This window comes from Osmerus mordax, chromosome 25, assembly GCF_038355195.1.
Source record: "Osmerus mordax isolate fOsmMor3 chromosome 25, fOsmMor3.pri, whole genome shotgun sequence".
Classification (NCBI taxonomy): domain Eukaryota; kingdom Metazoa; phylum Chordata; class Actinopteri; order Osmeriformes; family Osmeridae; genus Osmerus; species Osmerus mordax.
In genome coordinates, this window is record NC_090074.1 from 4,960,086 (window position 1) to 4,980,280 (window position 20,195).

At 47.6% G+C, this 20,195-nt stretch overlaps 1 protein-coding gene across 1 annotated transcript; it reads left to right on the top strand.

Annotated features, from left to right (window-relative positions):
- Positions 1-5,488: 5,488 nt before the first annotated feature.
- Positions 5,489-19,850, top strand: sptbn4a (spectrin, beta, non-erythrocytic 4a). The gene is made up of 19 exons (XM_067228636.1): positions 5,489-5,611; positions 10,950-11,213; positions 11,656-11,889; positions 12,139-12,228; positions 12,344-12,622; positions 12,846-12,976; positions 13,169-13,373; positions 13,607-13,852; positions 13,992-14,126; positions 14,402-14,643; positions 15,079-15,217; positions 15,436-15,520; positions 15,901-16,112; positions 16,655-18,027; positions 18,229-18,289; positions 18,468-18,721; positions 19,050-19,220; positions 19,364-19,406; positions 19,548-19,850. Exons 1-19 carry the CDS (start codon positions 5,489-5,491, stop codon positions 19,848-19,850), a joined length of 4,590 nt encoding a protein of 1,529 aa, XP_067084737.1.
- The last annotated feature ends 345 nt before the right edge of the window (positions 19,851-20,195 follow it).

Sequence of the window (20,195 nt, forward strand, 5' to 3'; positions counted from 1 at the left end):
CCCAAGAGTCTTCCCGTCCATACATTTTGACAGGTGACAAGACACCAGTAATTATCGGCCGCCGTGAATAAATCACGAGCCTTTATTGCGTACCTCACCATGCCCTTGACGGGATAACCATTTTCAAGCGAGGGGAACCTGCCCAACGCCACTGAACCGAAGATTTGTAAATCTCCTGCTCAAACCCTCATAATGACTAGTTGTTACCTCCTCGTTATTAGAGGTCTGTGTGCCAAACATTATAGATGTACATTTCCAAAGGGGTAGTTAAGGGTAATAAGTGAGTATGGTCCGGGTTTGCTAACCTTGGCTTTGCCGTGGTATGTTAATGCATGTTTTTGGCGTCCGCTGTGGAATTTTCTCACCTCAATAAAAAGCCTCCAGTCACAGGAAAGCTTCCCGTTATCTATGCACTTCCATTTTCTCCCACCCCAATCCTTGTCGGAGGGTTCTTCCATGATTCATGTTAGAAAGTGCACTAATTAAATACCAAGTTATTTTATTGACCCTTTTACCAACAACTATTTTAGTTTATAGCACTGCTCAGTGCACTGTATACAAATATCATACAGTCTTTTCAGTTCTTCTGACAGAGTTTTTGATTAGATGGATGACTGTCTTACTTCCTTGAACAGAAGGAACTGAATCTCTACTGCATGAAGAGAATTACAATAGTCTGAGTTTCATCTCGAAAGAATTCCTTTCGGTTCCCGCTGGCAATTCAGTGGGTACTTGGACTCTGGAGAGGGTTGTGCAGTGAGCTGTCTCCTCGCCGACTCTCGACATCCTTATCCAGCAGGTCCCTGTCCATCTCTCTCAGTGTCTACTGTCACTGCCGAAACGCTGCCTGTCAGGTCGATGGTGTCATTCCTTGCATCAGAGACCGACTCATAAAGGGGAGGATCTCCCGCCTGTGTCTGACTCACAGTCTCACTTTTTCCTCCCTGGCGAACGGAGAGAGAGTACGCCTTTGAGACATACCCAGACTGTGTAAGGAATCAACCCTGTGGTCTGTGGCTTTGTCCGTTTTCAAGGCACGGGGGTGATGTGCCAGGTTCCGAATTCAGGGATCTCGTCGAGGAAGAGCCGAAGCAAAGGGGTGCCCACGCCGACGCTTGGCCTGGTCTTAGGACATCAAAGGTTCAAACATGCTCTAAACAACATGTGAAAGGGGGCCAGGTTACAATAATGATGCTCGACATTGTGAATCATTCTGTCTGAAATTACTGGCAATTACGCGTGTTTGGCTGCTGTAATCTCTTTCAGCCAGCACACCGGCCATAAAATCTGAAATGTTGGGTGGAAAAAGCGCCCAAGGGAGCTTCAGTGCACACAACTCAACAGTGAAAATGCCATCCTCAGGATGTCTGTCAGAATGCTGACTATTAATCATGGACTTGTTTTGAAGAATATTGAACTTCGACATCGCCGTTGTTTTCCTTGGTTGATTGCCATGGTAACACAGGTCTTCTTCAAAGACGGACAAAAAAAACATTAGAAAGCCCTCCTGGTAAGAACCTTGTTTCCTGTGGAGGTAAAAGAATATTTGGTCATCGCAGGCTCAGTGTATTTTTGTGAGGAAGGCAAAGTTATTGTCACCTTTAAGTCATGTCACCAAGTTATGAGGGCATCCTTGCTTGATGCGTCAGTGCGAGGCAGTGGCTGGGTCTCGTTCTGTTGGGTGACTAACAGTCTTCAACTCCCCTAATCTGAGCAGAGCAGTGTGTAGTCAAAATCCCTCTCAGTGATTTACAATTCAGTAGCTAAAAAGCAAATCTAGGGGTACTTGAATGTCAAGACATGTCTAACAGTTACTTCTGTTCACATTGGGCTTATAGGAATGCAGGAACCCCCCCCCCCCACACACACACACACACACACACACCCTGTGTTTGCCTGCCCTACATTCTGATATCAAACAAAAGCAAACATTGAGTGATTGGTGATGAATTATTTATCTGGTATATTTAGCAGTAAATTAATGAATGCCTACCAGCTGAATGCCTGGTAGGACAAATACGTGTTTTCATTTCACCACTATCAAGGCATCATGGTACAGTTTGTAGTCCATTGTATAAAGTGTGAATCCAGGCACATAGTTTCACATTTTATGTGTCTGCTCATGAATAAAACATTGAGCAGGGAAGTCAAAAACGTAGTCTTGCATGTTCTTGGTGCATTCCTCTCCAGGACTAGTCAGTAATTATGCTGGGTTGTCATTAAGGCATCCATTTGGAGCCTTACAACCAATGGTCAAGGTTAAGTGTCTTAAGGCTAGTTCCCACACAAAAAGGCACATCTACACAGGCCCAAGCTTGGTCTTTGTCAGTAATTTGTATTAACAAGTTTTAAACAAAAATGTTTGGGATATTTAGTTTTGAGAATTACAACTTGTCCTTCATGTTGCCTGTATATTTGCCCAACAAGTTTTCTTTGCAGAGGAATCTTTACATTTTTACAAGCCTGTCTTTATTGGTTAATCCAGAGACAATTGTGAAGGGTTTGTAGACACTACATGTATCACAGTAAGATTAGAATGAAATGCACAATTTAAGAATGAATGTTGTAAACGGTTTGAAGTCCTTTTCAGTCAAGACACTCACGTATTGATTTGACAGTTTATTAATAACCATACACATGGAAGTAGGTTTGACTTTGGCCGAGTGGTTGTGTATAAGGGAAGTGCTCCCTGTAAATAAAGTCTGATGACACACACAACTTGGGGGAGATGGGGATGGTGGAGGGGGGGGCAGTAGCATGATAATACAACAACTAAGGGTGAGTGTACATGTATCCGTGCGTCAATTCCACTAACCGCCATATTGGACCTGTGGGCTTGAAGTTCCACAGGTGTAGTTGATCCGCGAGATGACGTGCGCTGCCCGAGTGCCGTGCCTGAACAAGGCTTCGCTTCTTTGTCAATAATTAGTCAACGATTTATTTTGTGTCAGTCACATGTTAGAAACTCATTTAGCAGGTAGACATTTGAGTACTTATAGTTCAGGAAGGAAAGTGCTTAGTGAATTACATAATGTAGCAATTTGATGGTCATCAGTAATTATAGTCCTACTTGTCAGAATACTTCTTTGGGGATCGTGACCTCATGTAGCCTTTGGCATAGTGTTACCGTCAGTCACTTTTAGACCTTCTGAAACTCTGATTCCACAGACAAGTTTCGTATTTGTATTTTTTTTTTTTTACTGCAGTTTTCTTTGTTGAATCGCAAATTCCTCCAACCAGTCTGTCTACAACATAAGAATGTGAAAACTTTTCAAGGAACCCTGATCCTAATAATCTCTTCATCCGAATTGAAGGGACATTGTCTCGGTTCTAAAACAGGTGACAGCAACCATTTGTCCCTTGTCTTTGTCTGTTATTGAAAAAAGATGAGTATTTGAATGTGAACCTTTTCACAAAGTCAATGTTTTCATATACACCTTTTGTAAAAGAATGCCCTCTAGTGGCACTGTGGTAACCAGATACAGTTTTTAGGAAATTGAAGGAAAAGTTTAATAGTATAAGTGTAAATATTTAGCAAAAGCAAGTTTTGTTATTAATCATAGTCTTTAATGCATTCATCAAATTGGCATTTGTGGGATTTATATCAAATTTGCTGAACTCACACAAACATTCTCAAATACATCTTTTCTGGTACATAAAGACTGGTTCATTGACCTTATTGTACATATATAAATAAGTATGCATATTGATTTACTTTTAAAACAGTATTTAACTCATGGCACAGAGATGATTTTCCAAAACATTCCAACCTAAAACCTTAAATAAATAAAAATATTTCTGAATTCAAGACATTATGCGAATAAGATTTGACATGCATGAGTCCTTATTACTCATGATCTAATATCAAATTTGAATGATCATCTTATGGAAATATGTAGTTCAAGCAATTGTATTGCATCGCCTCCCTAAAGCAAGTAATCAAATTACTTAAAAGTGTATTACAAAAGGTGTATAAAAAAAAAAAAACGATTGCATCCCAAAATAATTTCATCAACCCTTTTATAACCAAAGAGGTATGTGCAGCAGGAGAATCAAATGCTTGCGGGCCCCTTTAAATAGGAAGATTGAACAGTGATCCGAATCAGTCAGCTGCACTGTGGCCCATGTGGTCGCACGTCCTCTTCCCCTCTCATTCAGCTGTTTCCCAACGACAACACCTCCCCCCTCCCTCCAAAACCCTGCTCCCGCTCCGAGTGCAGTCATTTCTAGTGCAGAGAAATGTCCCTGGTGACACTGAAGGATGACGCAGGCTCTCTCCACCTTTCGCTGGTTCTCTCCCCTCTCTCTCTTTCAATACACTCCCTCTCCCTTCTCCTTCCTTCTCTCCCCCCTTCCTCTCCTCCTCCTCCTCTTGCTCGCTCTCTCTGTCTCTGTCTCTCTCTCTCTCTCCTCCTAGGCTCTCTGTTCCATATTCTCATCCTTGCTCTCTCTCCCCCTCCCTCCCTCTCTCCTTCTGTCTCTCTCTGTCTCTCTCTCCCTGCTCCCTCCCTCTCTCTCTCTCTCTCTCTCTCCCTCTCCCTGCTCCAGCACTGCAGTGCTGGTTGTGATTGCACACACACGCGCGCGCGCGCACCCACCCTCACACAAGAGGAGCGTAGCTGAGAGCCAAGGACTGCAGCAGCATGCACCAGCCGCGTCTGATCTGTGTGGGGGACACGAGGAGAGGGAACTGGAAGAGGATCTAGGATCGCACAGCTTACACAACCGCTACGAGAGCGTCTCTGCAGCAGTGGCAACGGTGCATTTCGAGACCGGACAGCCTATGTTCTCTGCCCCCCCCCCCCTCCACCACCCCCCCTCTGCACTGCCTCTGCATCCCATTCAACCTACTCCTCCCACTCCACCTCTTCCTCCTCCTCTTGACCACGGCATCATTAGGCAAGATCACGGATTGTCCCGGACCACTGGACGCCTCTGGCTCAAACCGTCTGGCCGTTCGACATCCACACATCGGTCAACAGCTGGATTCTAATCTGAGGGACAGAGAATGACCAAAGCCGAAGCGAGCCTCGGATGTCTGTGACGCTTTCTGCCGGTGTTGTCATTGGAGCGTTTCCTTTATTTGGTTGGCTGTTTTTGCCTTTTTCTGAGACTGTCGAGCAGGCACTGCAGCATCAGGACTGCAGGAGCCGTGAAGCAGTAGGACATGAGGACCTAGGGGCAATCCAGCGGAAGGGCTTGAGCTACCGTCGCTGCCACTGTTGGTGCTGAGGTGCTTATCTCGATTTTTTCCTTCTTTTTTTTTTTCTTCCCCAGAAAGGGCGTCTGGTGGGGGTTGGGGTGGGTGGTGACAGAGCAGGTAACCGGGCCCCTGCAGAACCGGGAGGGGGGCTCTGGCTTAGGAGAGGCAGGCAGGACGTCCTGTGGGAGAGAGAGAGAAGGGTGGCTGTCTCGGGCACGGGCTCCTGATGGTGGCTATTTTTGTCTCCCCTAGCTGAGCGATTGGGGACAGCGGGTGGAAGAGAAGATGCTTATGGCCCGTGACACGGCGCGGGACGAGGCCCAGCGCCTTCACAGGAAGTGGCTGAAGCACCAGGCCTTCATGGCAGAGCTGGCCCGCAACAAAGAATGGCTGGCCAAGATCGAGCAGGTGAGTGGGCAAGGGGGAAGGAAGGGGAGGGAGGCTGGAGGTGGTGGGGGGAGGAGGATGGAGGTCAGATAGTCAGAGCAGGTGAATGATGGGGGGGGGGCTACTATGCAAGACGGACCACATGATGGAGATGGTGTGGTGGGGATGATGGTTGGCGTGGTCCAGATTGATTCGGTGAAGTGGTGTGCCATGAAGACACCCCAAACCAACGTTCCCGTGATGGTTTGCGAAGGGATGTACAGATTTCAAGGTTACAGTAACAGCTATATTGAGTGGTGCAGAGGGGGGACTGTCTTTTCGAATTGCCGTGAAAAATGCCTTCAGGCATTCGTGCCACTGCCACGATGCTGGACCTGCTCAATGGTGGGATATTTTTTTCCCTTTTCATTGGGTATTCCTGCTCTCCATGTGTTTGTCAGAAAACAGGCTTTCGTGCCCTAAACATCCCACTGAAACGCACGAGATGTAAGCCGTCAGTTAGAATCCCAGATTGTTCTGTTAAAGCAGCCTTCTCTCAATCCTGGTCCTCGGCACCCCTTGCTCTGCACGTTTTAGATGTTTCGAGCTCAGCAGAAGCCTGATAACGACCCATTCATTTGGATCAGGTGTGTTGGAAGAGGGCAACATCTAAAGCATGCATGGCAGGGGGTCCTGAGGACCAGGATGGAGAGAGGCTGCGTTAAAGAGCACAGACACCTGCCCACAGTTTATTGGCATTGAACATTCCATTGCAATCAGTGAGATCTGAAGCTTGTGGACTCCCAATATTCTTTTATTTTGTAACACAATTCATTTCAATACACAAGGCTTTCAGTTTCTTGTGCTTCAAACCATAGACTATCTATGTTTGAGTCAATTGGATGAGTCCTCATTTCAACTAATGAGGTATTGGGTGTCTAATATTTTTTAAACAGATATAAAACTAAGAATTTGAAATTTGAAATGTCGTCAGCATGATCTCATACCATATTCATGAGCTTTTTGATGTTAGCTTATTGTTAGCTAGAATAATCATGGCTTCCCATTTTGGATTTCAATTCACTGCCTCAATTACAATACATTCTATTGAGATAGAATATGGCCTGAGCTACAGAATTTAGGACGTGGCTAATATCTTTCATAGATGCTCTTTTGGACTTGGATTGTAAAGAACTAACAGTAACATGGAAGAATATGAATGCAACACAAGACAGTAAGTCTACAGAATGTCATTGTCATCATGTATTCTCTCAGGAAATCCATAAACACTAAAAAGCCATTACCTTCTAACAGAAGTATTGCACATTGATGAGCCATACGTACAGCCTATTTAATTTGAATGATTTGAATATATTTTGTGGGTGCACTTGTTTTTTTTCTGAAATCATATGTAAATCAGTGTATTTGTTTAGGCATGGCAACATTTGTTTGAAAACCTCATGCCAACCTTAATAATTTGATGTATAATTCATGAGTACTTATTTTAGAAAAAATTTGAAATAGAGTACAGTAATGCTTCATTTCATTAATCCTAGATGATAATGTGAGATAGTGATGGTGAAGTAAAAAATGTCAGTATCAACCAATGGCAACTGTACAAGCTTGTGCTAACAAACCTGATGTGTAAAAATGGTCACATGATCACTGGCCTGGTCCATGTGTTGTCAAAGGCCTCATGCAGTGTACAATTGTAGAACATTCTTAAGGAGCCTGATGGTTCTCAAGGTTCTGATTTGTTACCAAAGACAAACAGGAAATGCAACGGGCCTCGATTTTCAATCCACAAGATAATTCACATTTGTTGTATTGTAATATGGCAGTTGATTTGAGATCCGTTTCAGAAGGCTGAAATGCGATCCATAAATGAACATAGAAGAATGTTGATGCTTCCATAGCTCCCAAATGTAGCCGAGAAAATCCACAGAATCGACATGGTTTAGTTATTTGTTCCTTCCATTTCACGGTCTAGGATTACCACCACCATTACCATGATATCTCCTGGTAAAACCGATGCAATACATCTAGTTGTAGACCTGTGAAAGATGTACAGTATATTTCCAGTAGCGTACATTTCCTTCCTGTTTAAGGCTCATCATAAAGTGTGCTCTGCGTGTCGTGTCAGTGTACAAATGGCTAATGGCAACATGGTCGAGGTTGTCCCCCTGGAATGACAACTCAGCTCAAAACGAAAAGGGAGTGAAAAGGGATACTGCTCTGCTTCTGAGTCATCAGCGTATTTGTATAACCTTTCATGCCAGATACCAGCTCGAAAGCCCTGAAAGAATGGACACTGAGCGCAGACGATGGCTGTCCGCTGTTTGTTTCGTCCACAAGGCTTGACTTGTTGGTGATTCCTCAACAGCTTTGTGTCGTCGTGCCCCAGAACCCCGAGGTAGCTCCACAGACACCTCGTGTTGTTTTGGACTCGAGCTAAGTGGCCACCAACCTCTCCCCTGTTACCTGAGAGACCGGAAGGGAAAAGATGACACTGCGTCCTGCTGGGATTGGAGAACTCGGTGTCCTTTTGGATGGGCTCCCTCCTCCTTTCGCTCCGTCTCTCTCTCTCTCTCTCTCTCTCTCTCTCTCTCTCTCTCTCTCTCTCTCTCTCTCTCTCTCTCTCTCTCCCCTCTCTCTTTCTCTCTCTCTCTCTCTATCCTCTATCTCTCTCTCTCTCCCTGCTCCCTCCCTCTCTCTTTCTCTCTCTCTCTCCCTCCCTCCCTCTCTCTCTCTCTCTCTCTCTCTCTCTCGATCCCTCCTCGGCCTACAGGCTCGAACACGGCGCTCCAGGCCCAGGCTGTGTCTCGAACACATTCGGTCCTCCGAGGAATCTTCTTTGTTCAAAAGAGGGCTCGGGGGGATTTGCTTACATCTGACCTTGTGCTAAGCTTTAGCAACCTCGCAGGAGTCCAGCGTCCTGTAAACATGTCAACTTGTCCTATCTGTCCACAGGGACGCTCAGACTGTCAGACAGTGTGAGAATGCAAAGCCAAATCCTTTAGGTGTGGTGTATTCCTTCTCACTGGTCATCGTTAGAATATTACCAATGTTCACACCCATTTGTGGGTTGTTTTTCCATGCATAGGGTGGCATGCAAGTCTTGGCATTGAACAATATTAGAAATTCGCCTGGCAGCTATTCACATTCTTCTCTGTAATTCATGTTTTTTTGGTTGTATAAATTCGGAAGTAAGGTGCCTAAGAGGCCATTGTGATGCCTAGAAGTAAACCAAAAGGAATAAAAGGGATTACAGGGATAAAACTGCCAGTAAGGATGCATACGCAGCACATCGTGCATGGAATTATTCTTACCGGAATGAACGTTCTTATTTTAAGACAGATGTGTGCGTTAAAAAAACACACTTGAACAGGAAATGCATTTAAATTGCAAATGACGTTCAATGAAGGTTATTCCTGCACGTATGACACAAATGTTGGCAGGGCCCCTTGACGTTGCTGTCCACATTGGCCGTGCTGTGTCAGCAAGCGTGTGTTAGCCTGCAGAATTTGAATTGGCTCGGGTGAAAGTGTGTAGCTGTTGATTTCTGGAGCAACGTATTGTTGGTCCTACCTTGGCTCCTTTTTAATCAACTGCCCTGCATTGTTTCCTATATTTCCTCATCTCTGCTATTTTTTTCCTCTCGTCTTCCCCCCCCCCCCCCCCCCTTCTCCCCAGTGCTCTCTATTTTACTCGATCCACCCCCCACGCTCATTTCAATTCCCTCTCCTTTCACTGTGTCAGAGAAGCCAGGAAAGAGAGAGACCTGTTTTTTTTGCTGGCTCTGCATTATGAGAGAGGGCGAGAAAGGCAGATAAAAAATAAGACAGAGGGAGAGAGAGAGAGAGTGAGAGAGAGAGAGAGAGAGAGAGAGAGAGAGAGAGAGAGAGAGAGAGAGAGCTAGCTAGCAGCAAGAGAGCCGTGCCAAGTGGAGGAATGCAGCACTGCATTATGAAAGCCACAGGATCGTCCGACGTTTACTCAGAGACACAGGGGCAGAGGTAAGGCAGGATGCGAGGATGAGACTATTCATTATCCTCCTAAACAGGGACCCAGCGGGGTGCAGGAGATTGTTAGCATTTTGCATCGTCAGAACGCATTGGTCCAGATTCCTCTTCAGAAGGTCTAAAAAAACAGTTTTAACATTAGTGAGACACTAACACTTATGGTTGGAAAGGTCTATACTGGCACGGTGTGGCAAGTTTGTTCCAGAGATTTCTCTGGCTGACATTCAGTGGTCCTTCATGTTAACAGACAATGATCTGTCTGATATAATAGCTTGTCATAGGAAACACCTCCTGTTCTTCATCTAAGAATGGGCGGAGACTGCTCGGATTCTATTTCAGGGACTTGGAATGGAGCCACTGAGAGCTTCATTGACACCGAGTAAAAGCGCCACAAGCTTTGATCTCCACATCTCCTCATCCAGTTCACGTTCTGTACAAAGACTATGATTTTGAAGAAAACTGAACACAGTTGTTGGTTTTGCTTGGACTGACTAGGGGGTTTAATAGACTTTCCATGCGTGATTTTGTAGGTCATCCTTGGGCTAAGATTGGGGCTACACTTGCTTCCTTTCTAGGGCCCTTGGGATAGGGATATTGACCGTGCCCATGTGTAAACATTGATTTTAGGAACGAGAATCTGAAACCTTCTATAGTTGTGTTTTGCTAAACATTTCAGGAAGTCTCTGCACAGTTTCAACCCTTCTATAAGTTCAAGGGTCTTTCTTTTTCACCAGCTGTAACATTGACGGTCAAAGTGATAGTTTCTCTTTTTGTTCACAATGAAAGGTGCTGTAAAGACAAATACATTTTTGGTGACTTTAAAGGACAATATTTAATAAGGAGCGCTGAGTTGTTAGATTGAATGCATTTCAACAGTACCAGAAGACAATACTTAAAAAAAAAAAGAATGAAAAGCTTGTTCTAATTCTTATTTATTTAAACACGAGGCGTCATTCTGTGCCAAGGAACCGTTAGTAATGGGATTCTGTACATTTCAGTTCTCAACGTTGTCACAATCGTCTCGGCCAGCAACTAATATCCCTTGAAGGGAAGGCTGACATTAACTTGGGTGCATGTCCAGAGGGGCATAAAAGTCACTCAGCTAAGAAATATGGTTGTTTATGACTTTATATAATGTAAACAGTACAGTTAAGTGACTTCATAGTTTCATGGCAATGGTAATAACAGACCCCCCAGCCAATCGGTGAGGGGAAGGGGAGGGAGGGGGCGGGGCTCATACAACATTTATCCATTCCAATGGAGAGAGCGGACCTTTCGAATAACGACGGAAGCAAAGCACACTCATCAAACAAAGCGTTTTTCACTTGTCCCCCCCTCCCTGCTCGCGTCGTCTCCAGGAGGGTCAGGAGCTGATCCTGGAGAAGCCGGAGCTGAGGTCGGTGGTGCAGCTGAAGCTGGAGGAGATCCGGGAGTGCTGGTCCGACCTGGAGAGCACCACCAAGGCCAAGGCCCGGCAGCTGTTCGAGAACAACAAGCCCGAGCCGGCGGTGAAGAGCTACACGGACCTGGACACCCAGCTCTCCCACCTGGAGCAGCAGCCCCCACAGCTGGAGCAGGCACATCACCTGCCCACCTTCAACGAGCAGCTCCAGAAATTCCAGGTGTGTCTCCGGGGGGGGGGGGGGGGGTGAGGACGTATTGGTCGGCAAATTTAAATACACATTCAGGTGTTGGGGTAATTTCAATAGGAATCTGTTTCATTCGCGCTAGTAGTTGTACATTTTGCCTTCCGTCAAGTGAGTGTTATTACGCTACCTAAACCTAAATCACTTTCCGGAGATTAATGTACAGTTTGCTTCAGATTTGAGTTTTTCCAGGTTTACTGAACAATATGATGAATGCTTTTAGCCCCATGGCTTCTGCAGTTCCAAGCGAATTGACACTATAGGAGGCCGTATCTGCGTTGCTCCTGTTGCCATTACCTGATATTGATACACTCACATAGGAAAACAGCTGAAAGGGCTTGAAATCGGATGTGCCGTGTGCTAGGCCATCTCTCAACGGTCTCTAACGTGACCTCCCTCTCTCCCCCGTCGGGCTCAGACTATGGAGTCCCAGATAGGGGACTTTTATAAGGACGTCGGGGAGCTGGGAGGCTTTCAGGGGGTAAGCCTCCCCCAGCGAGGCCTCACGATGGCCGACGGAGAAGGGGGAGAGCAGTCAGGCGTGGTGGAGACGCGCATCGTCCGCCTCATTGAGCCCCTCAAGGAGAGGCGCCGCATCCTGCTGGCTTCCAAGGAGATGCACCAGGTCGCCCAGGACCTGGAGGATGAGATCGTGAGTGACACACATCGTGTGGTTTTCCCCTGGGGGACCCGTCTTCCCCCGTTTCACTTCACAGATTTTTTCACTCTCCATTTGAATGAAAGAACCTCCATTTCAAGGGGCATTCATCAACGTACGTCGACGCATGATCAGGGCCGTTCGGATCGTTCCGCGTTGTTGTACGGCCAAAGGTGCATACAGAAAAGACGCCTCAGATCGGTGAGATGAAAGGCTGTTCATCACCTGCGTTTGTTTTCACAGCTGTGGATCCAAGAGAGAATTCCCCTGGCTTCCTCTAAGGATTATGGGAACAACCTTCAGAGTGCACAACAGCATGTGAAGAAGAACCAGGTTAGCTATTGAGGAGGAGCGATTTCGACAAAGTACACTCCCCCCCCTCCCCCCTTTCTGAGCTGTATTGAAACTCAGTTAACCATGAATCCGTTTCTGTGCTCGGTCCCCACAGACGCTCCAACGAGAGCTTCAAGGACGCAGGGCGCGCGTGGAGGAGGTGCTGGACCGGGCGGGCATCATCGCCTCGCTACGGACCCCCGAGGTGGACTTTGTGCGCGACGGGGCGGGGCACGTGCGCCAGCTGTGGGAGGTGCTGCGCCTGGAGGCGGAGAGGCGGTCGGTGTTGCTGGACGCCGTGCTGCAGGCGCAGCAGTACTACAGCGAGGCGGCCAAGGTGGAGTCCTCGTTGGCGGTGCAGAAACTGCGTCTCATCAACGAGGACAAAGGCACGGTAAGGCTGCGTTTAGCGTTTTTGTTTTCGCGCGCGTTCGCCCCTGCATTACGTTTGGATGCTTTTAATGGTTTTATGTGAAGCACTTTGATTTGCCTTGTTGTTGAAATGTGCTATACATACAAACTTGCCGGGCCTTGCCTCGTTCCACGTTCGAGGGTACCAATGAGCTGTTCGAGTTGCCCTGCCAGTCTTTCCAAGTCCCTGCTTTGTGTCGTTGTAGGACGAGGCGAGCACCCTGCAGCTTCTGAAAGAGCACCTTTCTCTGGAGCACACGGTGGAAAACTACGCCGAGGCGGTGGGCGGCCTCTCACAGCAGTGCCAGCGACTTCTGGAGCTCGGACACCCTGATAGGTGCACACAGACACGCGCAACAAAAACATGAAAACACACAAAGGCACCCACGCACCCCCTCGACATTGTATCTAAATATCCTGCTTTTAAAACTGAGAAGTTTGATATACGTGTTCTCTGAACAATTCCGCTCCGTGGCGTTGATGATGCTTGATGCTCAATGCTCCGTTTCTCCCCCTCTTTCCTGGACAGTGAGCAGATCACCAAGCAACAGGCACACATAGACCGGCTTTACGTGTCTCTGAAGGACATGATGGAGCAGAGGAAGACCAAGCTGGAGCAGCAGTACTGGCTCTTCCAGCTCAACAGGGAGGTGGAGGATCTGGAGAAGTGGATCACGGAGCGCGAGGCGGTGGCCAGCTCCACTGAGCTGGGGGACGACCTTGAGCATGTCACGGTAAGTCCTTGCAGTCCTTCTCGGAATATAAAAAAGAGCTAACTCAATAACTGAAGTTCTATAGACTACAGTTCTAGACTATAGTTCTATAATTCTACAAGACTATTCCTGGTGATGTCGATTTTCTTGAGAGTTCCAGAGAATCATCCGCAATGTAAATGGATTCGAAAGGAATCTCACGAGCTCAAAAAGGAAACGCGGAGGATGACGCAATCCCACTTTCCGACTTTCAGATGCTGCAGGAGAAGTTCATCAAGTTTTCCTCCGAGACCAACGCCCTGGGCCAGCAGCGGATGGAATCGGTGAACAAGATGGTGAACGAGATGATCGACTGCGGCCACGCGGACGCCGCCACCATCGCCGAGTGGAAGGACGGGCTGAACGAGTCCTGGGCCGACCTTTTGGAGTTGATGGAGACTCGTGGACAGATGCTGGCTGCCTCGCACCAGCTTCACAAGTTCTTCACTGACTGCAAAGAGGTACGAAGCCGGCACGACAGTAGATTCGACCGGAACCCGCAAAAAACGTTTGGAGCTGGCGGTCGAGTAAAAGAAATAAAACAGTCGAGCAGCTAAGCTTGAAAGGGGTTTGTGACGTCGCTGTCCTATGTTGTTGTAGGTCTTGGCTCAGATCGCAGGGAAGAGGAGGCAACTGCCAGAGGTGAGGGCATGCCAAGCCAGCATCGCTAACCCCGCCACGCTGCAGCGACTCATGCACTCCTTTGAGCACGCCCTCCAGCTGTTAGTTTCCCAGGTGAGCTGTCCCGACTCGCTGTGACGCCGCCCGTCCATAAAGGGCGTCGGGACGTCGTGAGAACTTTGAGAACGTTGAAGTTCACTCCACTCAAAACACACCCTGTCGACGTTCGGCATAACAAACCGATGAATTCTTAGGTGTCGTGTTCCGTATATGCCGAGAGTACTAATACGGATCCACAACCAAATTGATTTATTATGAATTTGAAGGGGCCTGGACTTAACTAGATACTGTAAAGATGAGTCTAACTCCAGCTCTCTGTCGTGGTACAGGTGAGGCATCTGCAAGAGAACGCTGCCCAGCTGAGGACCATCTACGCTGGGGAGAAGGCCGAGGCCATCATGACCAAGGAGCAGGAAGTGATGCTGGCTTGGAAGGAGCTGCTGGTGTCCTGCGAGGCGAGTCGCGTGCACGTGACCTCGGTGACGGACAAGGTGCAGTTTTTCTCAGTGGTTCGAGAGCACCTGATGTGGATGGAAGGCATCAGTGGCCAGATTGGAGGAGATGACGCCAGGTGAGAGCGCGGAATGGCGCAACACAAAACACTTTGGTTTGTTTGTTTGTGAGCACCTTTCATTGACGTTTGACTTTCAGATAGGAAAGTACATGATTTAATCTATTTCAGCAACTATTTCCCCAGTTAAACTGATTTCCTTTTGTCTTGTACATGCAGTAGTTCATCACTGCCCGTTTGAAAAGTAGACCACTCTGTCACCCTGATCGGATTTCATTTGACATTTTTTGTTCCATGGAATAGGGGTTTACTATAAATAAGGATGTTTCATGAGTCCATTGTAAGATATGGACTTAATATTACTCCTCTTTTCTTTCAGTCTTGGCTTTCAGTTGTTTCCGACCCTTGCTCGGCCCTCCATGTATCGTTCACAGAGCAGAAAACATTTGCATTGTGTCATCCTCTCTGTTTCTTGACTGTCTTGGCCTGAATCAGAGATGCTGCCGCTCTCGAGGGGATGGTCAAACAGCACCAGGAGCTGAAAGCCAAGATGGACGGCCGCAGCAAGACCATTCAGCAGTGTGCGGATCTGGGCAAGATACTGCTGGCCGCGGGCAACCCTGCAGCCGACGAGGTCAGGCTAACGTACAACACATATTGTATGCAGCCAAACCACAGTTTATCCACGGTGTGTCCCAATACAACCGCACACACGCGCATCGAATCATGAACAAAACACAAAATTCATCTTGCATGGTTCCCCCTCGTCCAAAACAATCGGAAAAACGGAGTGATCGAAACAGTACGGCGATACATTGTGTGATCTTGAATGCCACCCGACTGTGTCCGCAGATAAAAGAGAAGTTGGACAGCCTCTTGGCGAAGCAGAAGGAGCTCGCTGAGAAATGGGACAAACATCAGGAGAAGCTTCAGTGCAGTGAGTGACTCACTGCACAGGCACCGCGGCGCACAAGTCTGCCGTTCACACTGCAGAATTTTTAATACGGAAGAATATTGGCTCTCGCTGGAGAAAAAAAAAAGGGTTCTTACGTTTTGATTTGTCATGTGAGGCGAACCTGTCCTACATGGGCATGCTTAGCTCCTCGTTAGCGCTAACGTGACACCGCACATGCTAGCTGTGGCTCGAACATCATTTGTCTGTTGACTTGAAAAGAAATCACGTATGCACAAACGTGGCATAACTCAGCGATAATGCTAAGAAAACACATAAAAGTACAAAAAATAAAATTATAATATATATACTGATCTTGAGTGAATGCTCTCCGGTGAACGGCCGTGCGTGTCTCATCCCTGCAGAGCAGGAAATGTTCCAGTTTGCCCAGGAGACGGTGAAGGCAGAGGCCTGGCTGAAGGCCAAGGAGCCCCTCATCACTTCCAGGGAGGCCGGAGGGGGAGAGGCCCAGGCCCAGACGGATGAAGTGGAGCAGCTCATCCTCCGCCATGAGGCCTTTCGCAAGGCTGCGGTCACATGGAAGGAGCGCTTCAGCTCCCTGCGACAGCTCTCCAATGTAAGCTCTAGAAACAGACATGCTGTGTGACCTAACAGTTTGTTGGGTGGTAATGTATTCTGGTGATGTGCAGGAATTAGATATGGAGCCAACAACATTTTTAAGGATTCAGTGTGTCGTATCACTAAGACCCTTAATAGCATTCCAAGACAGTTATTTGAAGCCCTATATCTATCGGATTCTCTGTCTGTATGTAAATATATATACAAATATACACCAATAATAAGATTAACTTAAAAATACTGTTATTTCTCTCATAGCCAGATTCCGTCAGCATATAAATACAGAATACAAAGCTATGAGTCAAAATATACCTACATATAATGTTATATATTTAATAAGCATATTGTCGTCAGTATAATTCAGTCAATTACAAGACTTGTGTGTACTGTTTCCCCATCAGGTTAACCCGATTTACTATATATAGTATACATTGTCCGTATACATATTTTTTTTTTTTTTTTTTCAAATTCTTTTTATTGGCAATTTCTTTCACAATCCTATACATTTTAAAAATGTGTACCCCAAATGTTGTTTCTCAGGCTGAGAAGAAGAAGGAAGAACTGATCAGGCCCACCCCGCTCTCCAGCCGAAGGATGTTCCCCTCATCCTGTCTCACTCCAATTGTAGCCCCTGCTACCTCATCCCTGCTGAGGCAGACAGTTCAGGTACATATTGAACCCAGGCCCAAGCAGTCCAGTCTGGAACTAGTTGCTTCCCCTGCAGCCTCGAGATTGGGTCCAACCATGGCCAGCTACTCCCCAGTCATGAACGGATCAGGTTACCATGGACTGGACCATCAGAGCACTGGTGGGGTGGATAGTTCCGGTTACCTTGGTATCACACATCAGGCTGGAGGAGGGGGAGACAGTCCCAGCTACCTTGGACTGAACCAACCGAGCGCCGGAGGGGTAGATGGCTCAAGTTTCCTCGGGATGAACCAGCAGACTGGGGGAGCTGTGGAGAGTTCCGGTTATCTTGGACTGAACCATCAAAGCAGTGGAGGCATTAGCAGTTCGGGCCACCTGGCACAAATTCCTCCAAGTAGTGGAGGTATGGGTAGTTCAAGCTACCTGGCACAGCATCAAAGTAGTGGGGGATTGGGTAGTACAGGCTACCTTGTACAAAATTATCAGAGTGGTGGGGGTATGGGGAGTTCCAGCTATCTGGCGCAGATACCGAATAGCGGAGGAATGGGTAGCTCTGGATACCTAGCGCAAAATCAGAGTGGTGGAGGAATGGGAAGCTCTGGATACTTAGCGCAAAATCAGAGTGGTGGAGGAATGGGTAGCTCTGGATACCTAGCGCAAAATCAGAGTGGTGGAGGAATGGGTAGCTCGGGCTATATAGCTCAAAACTACCAGAGCAGTGGTGGCATAGGCAGTTCAGGCTACATTGCGCAAAATCATTATGGCAGTGGTAGTCCTGGCTACCTACCTCCAAGTGGTGGGGTCATGGACCCCAAGATGGCGTACGCGTGGCAGCATCTAAAGGCTGATTGCATGCAGCCCCGGATAAATCACATCCACAAGGCCGTGAATCCCCTCCTGGAGGCCAGCAGGGCACAGAGAGAACAGTTCGGGGACATCCCCATGATGGACATGATTGGGCCGGAGTCGAGCCTCGAGCTCCTCCACGGCAGGCTCCAGAGGGACCCGCGCGGCAGCCGCTCCGACCCCCAGATGGACCACCTGAGGCGGGAGAGGGAGTACAAGCTGGGCCGCCAGACCTCCAGCGAGCAGGAGATCCAGGCGCGTCTGAACGAGCTGCCCCTGATCGTGCGCCAGGAGCGCTACCGGAGGCGCCTGGAGAGGCAGTCGTCGAGCGAGCAGGAGGGGAGCGGGAAGCAGAGGCTGCAGAGGCAGGACTCGAGCGATCTGGAGTCGGCCAAGGAAGGCTCGGACAAACGTTCAGGGTAAGCGCGAGGGGGAAAGGCAGTGCCTCAGCAGTCCACCGCATTCTGTTTGCGGCAGCAAATTTTTAAATGTTCATTACAAAATCGGTTATTACTATTTGTTTGGTCAGCACTGGCCACGGTGATCCAAAGACATCGATTTTCAAGGTGATGTATTGATTCTATTCCCTGTTTGAGTGACTCATGGTTGTGTCATTGCAGAGAGAAGAGATCCACCATGGCAGAGATTGTAGAGCAAATCCAAGAAAGGGAGGCAGCACAAGTGAGTCATCTCATCCACAGCACTTCATCCACACTCGTTTTTTTCCCCCCCAGCGCTGTTTGGTCTTTTATAATTCATTGCAACCCTAAATACAAAGTGTTTCTTCGTTTTATTTTAGACTCGCGTTAAAAGTTGTTATCCTCCATTGTCTGTTGAAACTACCGTGTTGCTCTGGCAGGCTCGAGGGGAGCCGTTAAGGCCGTCCAGCAGCCTCTCAGCCCCCGTGACCCGCTACGAGCGCCCTCGCGCCCGAGACCGACCCAAACCCCGGAGGAGACCCCGTCCGAAAGAGCCCGAGGAGACAAGGCGTTCCCGCTCAGCCCCGGCCCAAAGTGCCCAGGCGGCCAACCAGCCGCCCTCGCACACTGCCCACAATGAAGGCTTCCTCTACCGCAAACACGACTTTGAGGGCCAAGAAAGGAGTCCGAACAGGTAAACACACCAAGGTTACAGGTCAAAGTTCACCGAACACAGAAGGCCATGGATTATTATCCATGTCTCGATGTCACAGTCCAATCCAAAACGCTGTTTTGCGCCTTCTTCTCTGTCTGAACAACATTATTACACAAGATTATTGAGTGATTGTGTGGAAATCCTTTCATTAAAAATGTCATCAATGTTTTCCCCAAACATTTCGATTTCATACAAAATGTCTAGTTTTCCTTCTAAATCCCATCATCATGGTAAATGCCACTAAGGCCCCTACAAGTGTCTACGGAACACCTTGTTCATTCGTATGCCGTCACTTCTTATTTTCCAGTAAGACCTGGATGAACCTGTATTGCGTGTTATCCAAGGGAGAGATTGTGTTCTACAAGGACGCAAAGAACACCACCACACCTTACAACGGGGAGGCTCCACTCGACTTGAGCCTCTGCACATGTGACATCACTAACGGATACAAGAAGAAGAAATATGTCTTCATTCTCAAGTGAGGTTCAAAATGTCTCACGTTCAATCGTATAATATGCATCCAGATATAACAGCGCCAGGCAAAGCTTGAAAGCCATGTTTTGAAATATCAAACATGCCACGAAATGTTATTAAAGTGTTCTCTTTTGTATTCTCTAACAGAAAGAATGATGGAAATGACTATATATTCCACGCTAAGGATGAGGTAAGAAGTCTTGTGTTAAACATGTCCTTTTGTGCCGTGTGTCAATCATTTCGTCCTCTGACACATTTTCCGTTAAAATTATGATTTCTTCACATTGGGTCGTTAATCCTAACGACCCAATGTGTTTGTCGCTTTCAAAAGGAGGACCTGAAAGCGTGGATAAACAACATCACCACCAGTATAACCGAACACGAGGAGATCGCCAAGTGGGAGAAGCCCACCACCTCGTCAACGGATCCTGACCGCTCGGAAAGGAAGGAGAAATCTGAGGGCGACGCCGACGCCAGGTCAGAGAGATCTGAGCTGGGAGTGGAGGAGGAGGAGAGGTCCGAGAAGGAGAGGTCAGAGAAAGCCGAGGGCTCCGAAAAGGCAGATACGTCCGACAGGGGGGAAAGAGGAGAGGGGGGGGCGGGGGGCTCTAGCACGTCAGGGAAGAGCAAATGAGCAGATTTTTTTTTGAGTGGAGGACAGCTTCCATCCGTCTGTCCGAACCCATTCTAACTTTACCCTGTGACTCCGGAAAGCGGAGAGCGGGAGAGATGGAGGGAGAGTGTGTACAGGTATGTGCATGTCTTCTCTCGGTCTATCCATGTTGCTGAGCTGTGGCTTCCTGGGACTGCCTGTTATAACTGTGACAGACCACTAGTTCAGCCCTTCCCCCTCACCTAGGCGATATACATCATTATGCCCCCTGCTGGTAGGTTGGAGGATGGCCAGAGATGGACCAGCGCCACCATGTGGTCATTGGAATTAGTCAAAGTCACTTATTTATTGATTCACAGCATCTTT

Excerpts from the sequence above, each read along its gene's own strand:
- sptbn4a (XM_067228636.1), top strand. The coding sequence starts at position 5,489 with ATGCTTATGGCCCGTGACACGGCGCGGGACGAGGCCCAGCGCCTTCAC. Across the intron at positions 15,218-15,435 it reads GCAACCCTGCAGCCGACGAG|ATAAAAGAGAAGTTGGACAG; the intron begins GTCAGGCTAACG and ends CTGTGTCCGCAG. Across the intron at positions 19,221-19,363 it reads AAATATGTCTTCATTCTCAA|AAAGAATGATGGAAATGACT; the intron begins GTGAGGTTCAAA and ends ATTCTCTAACAG.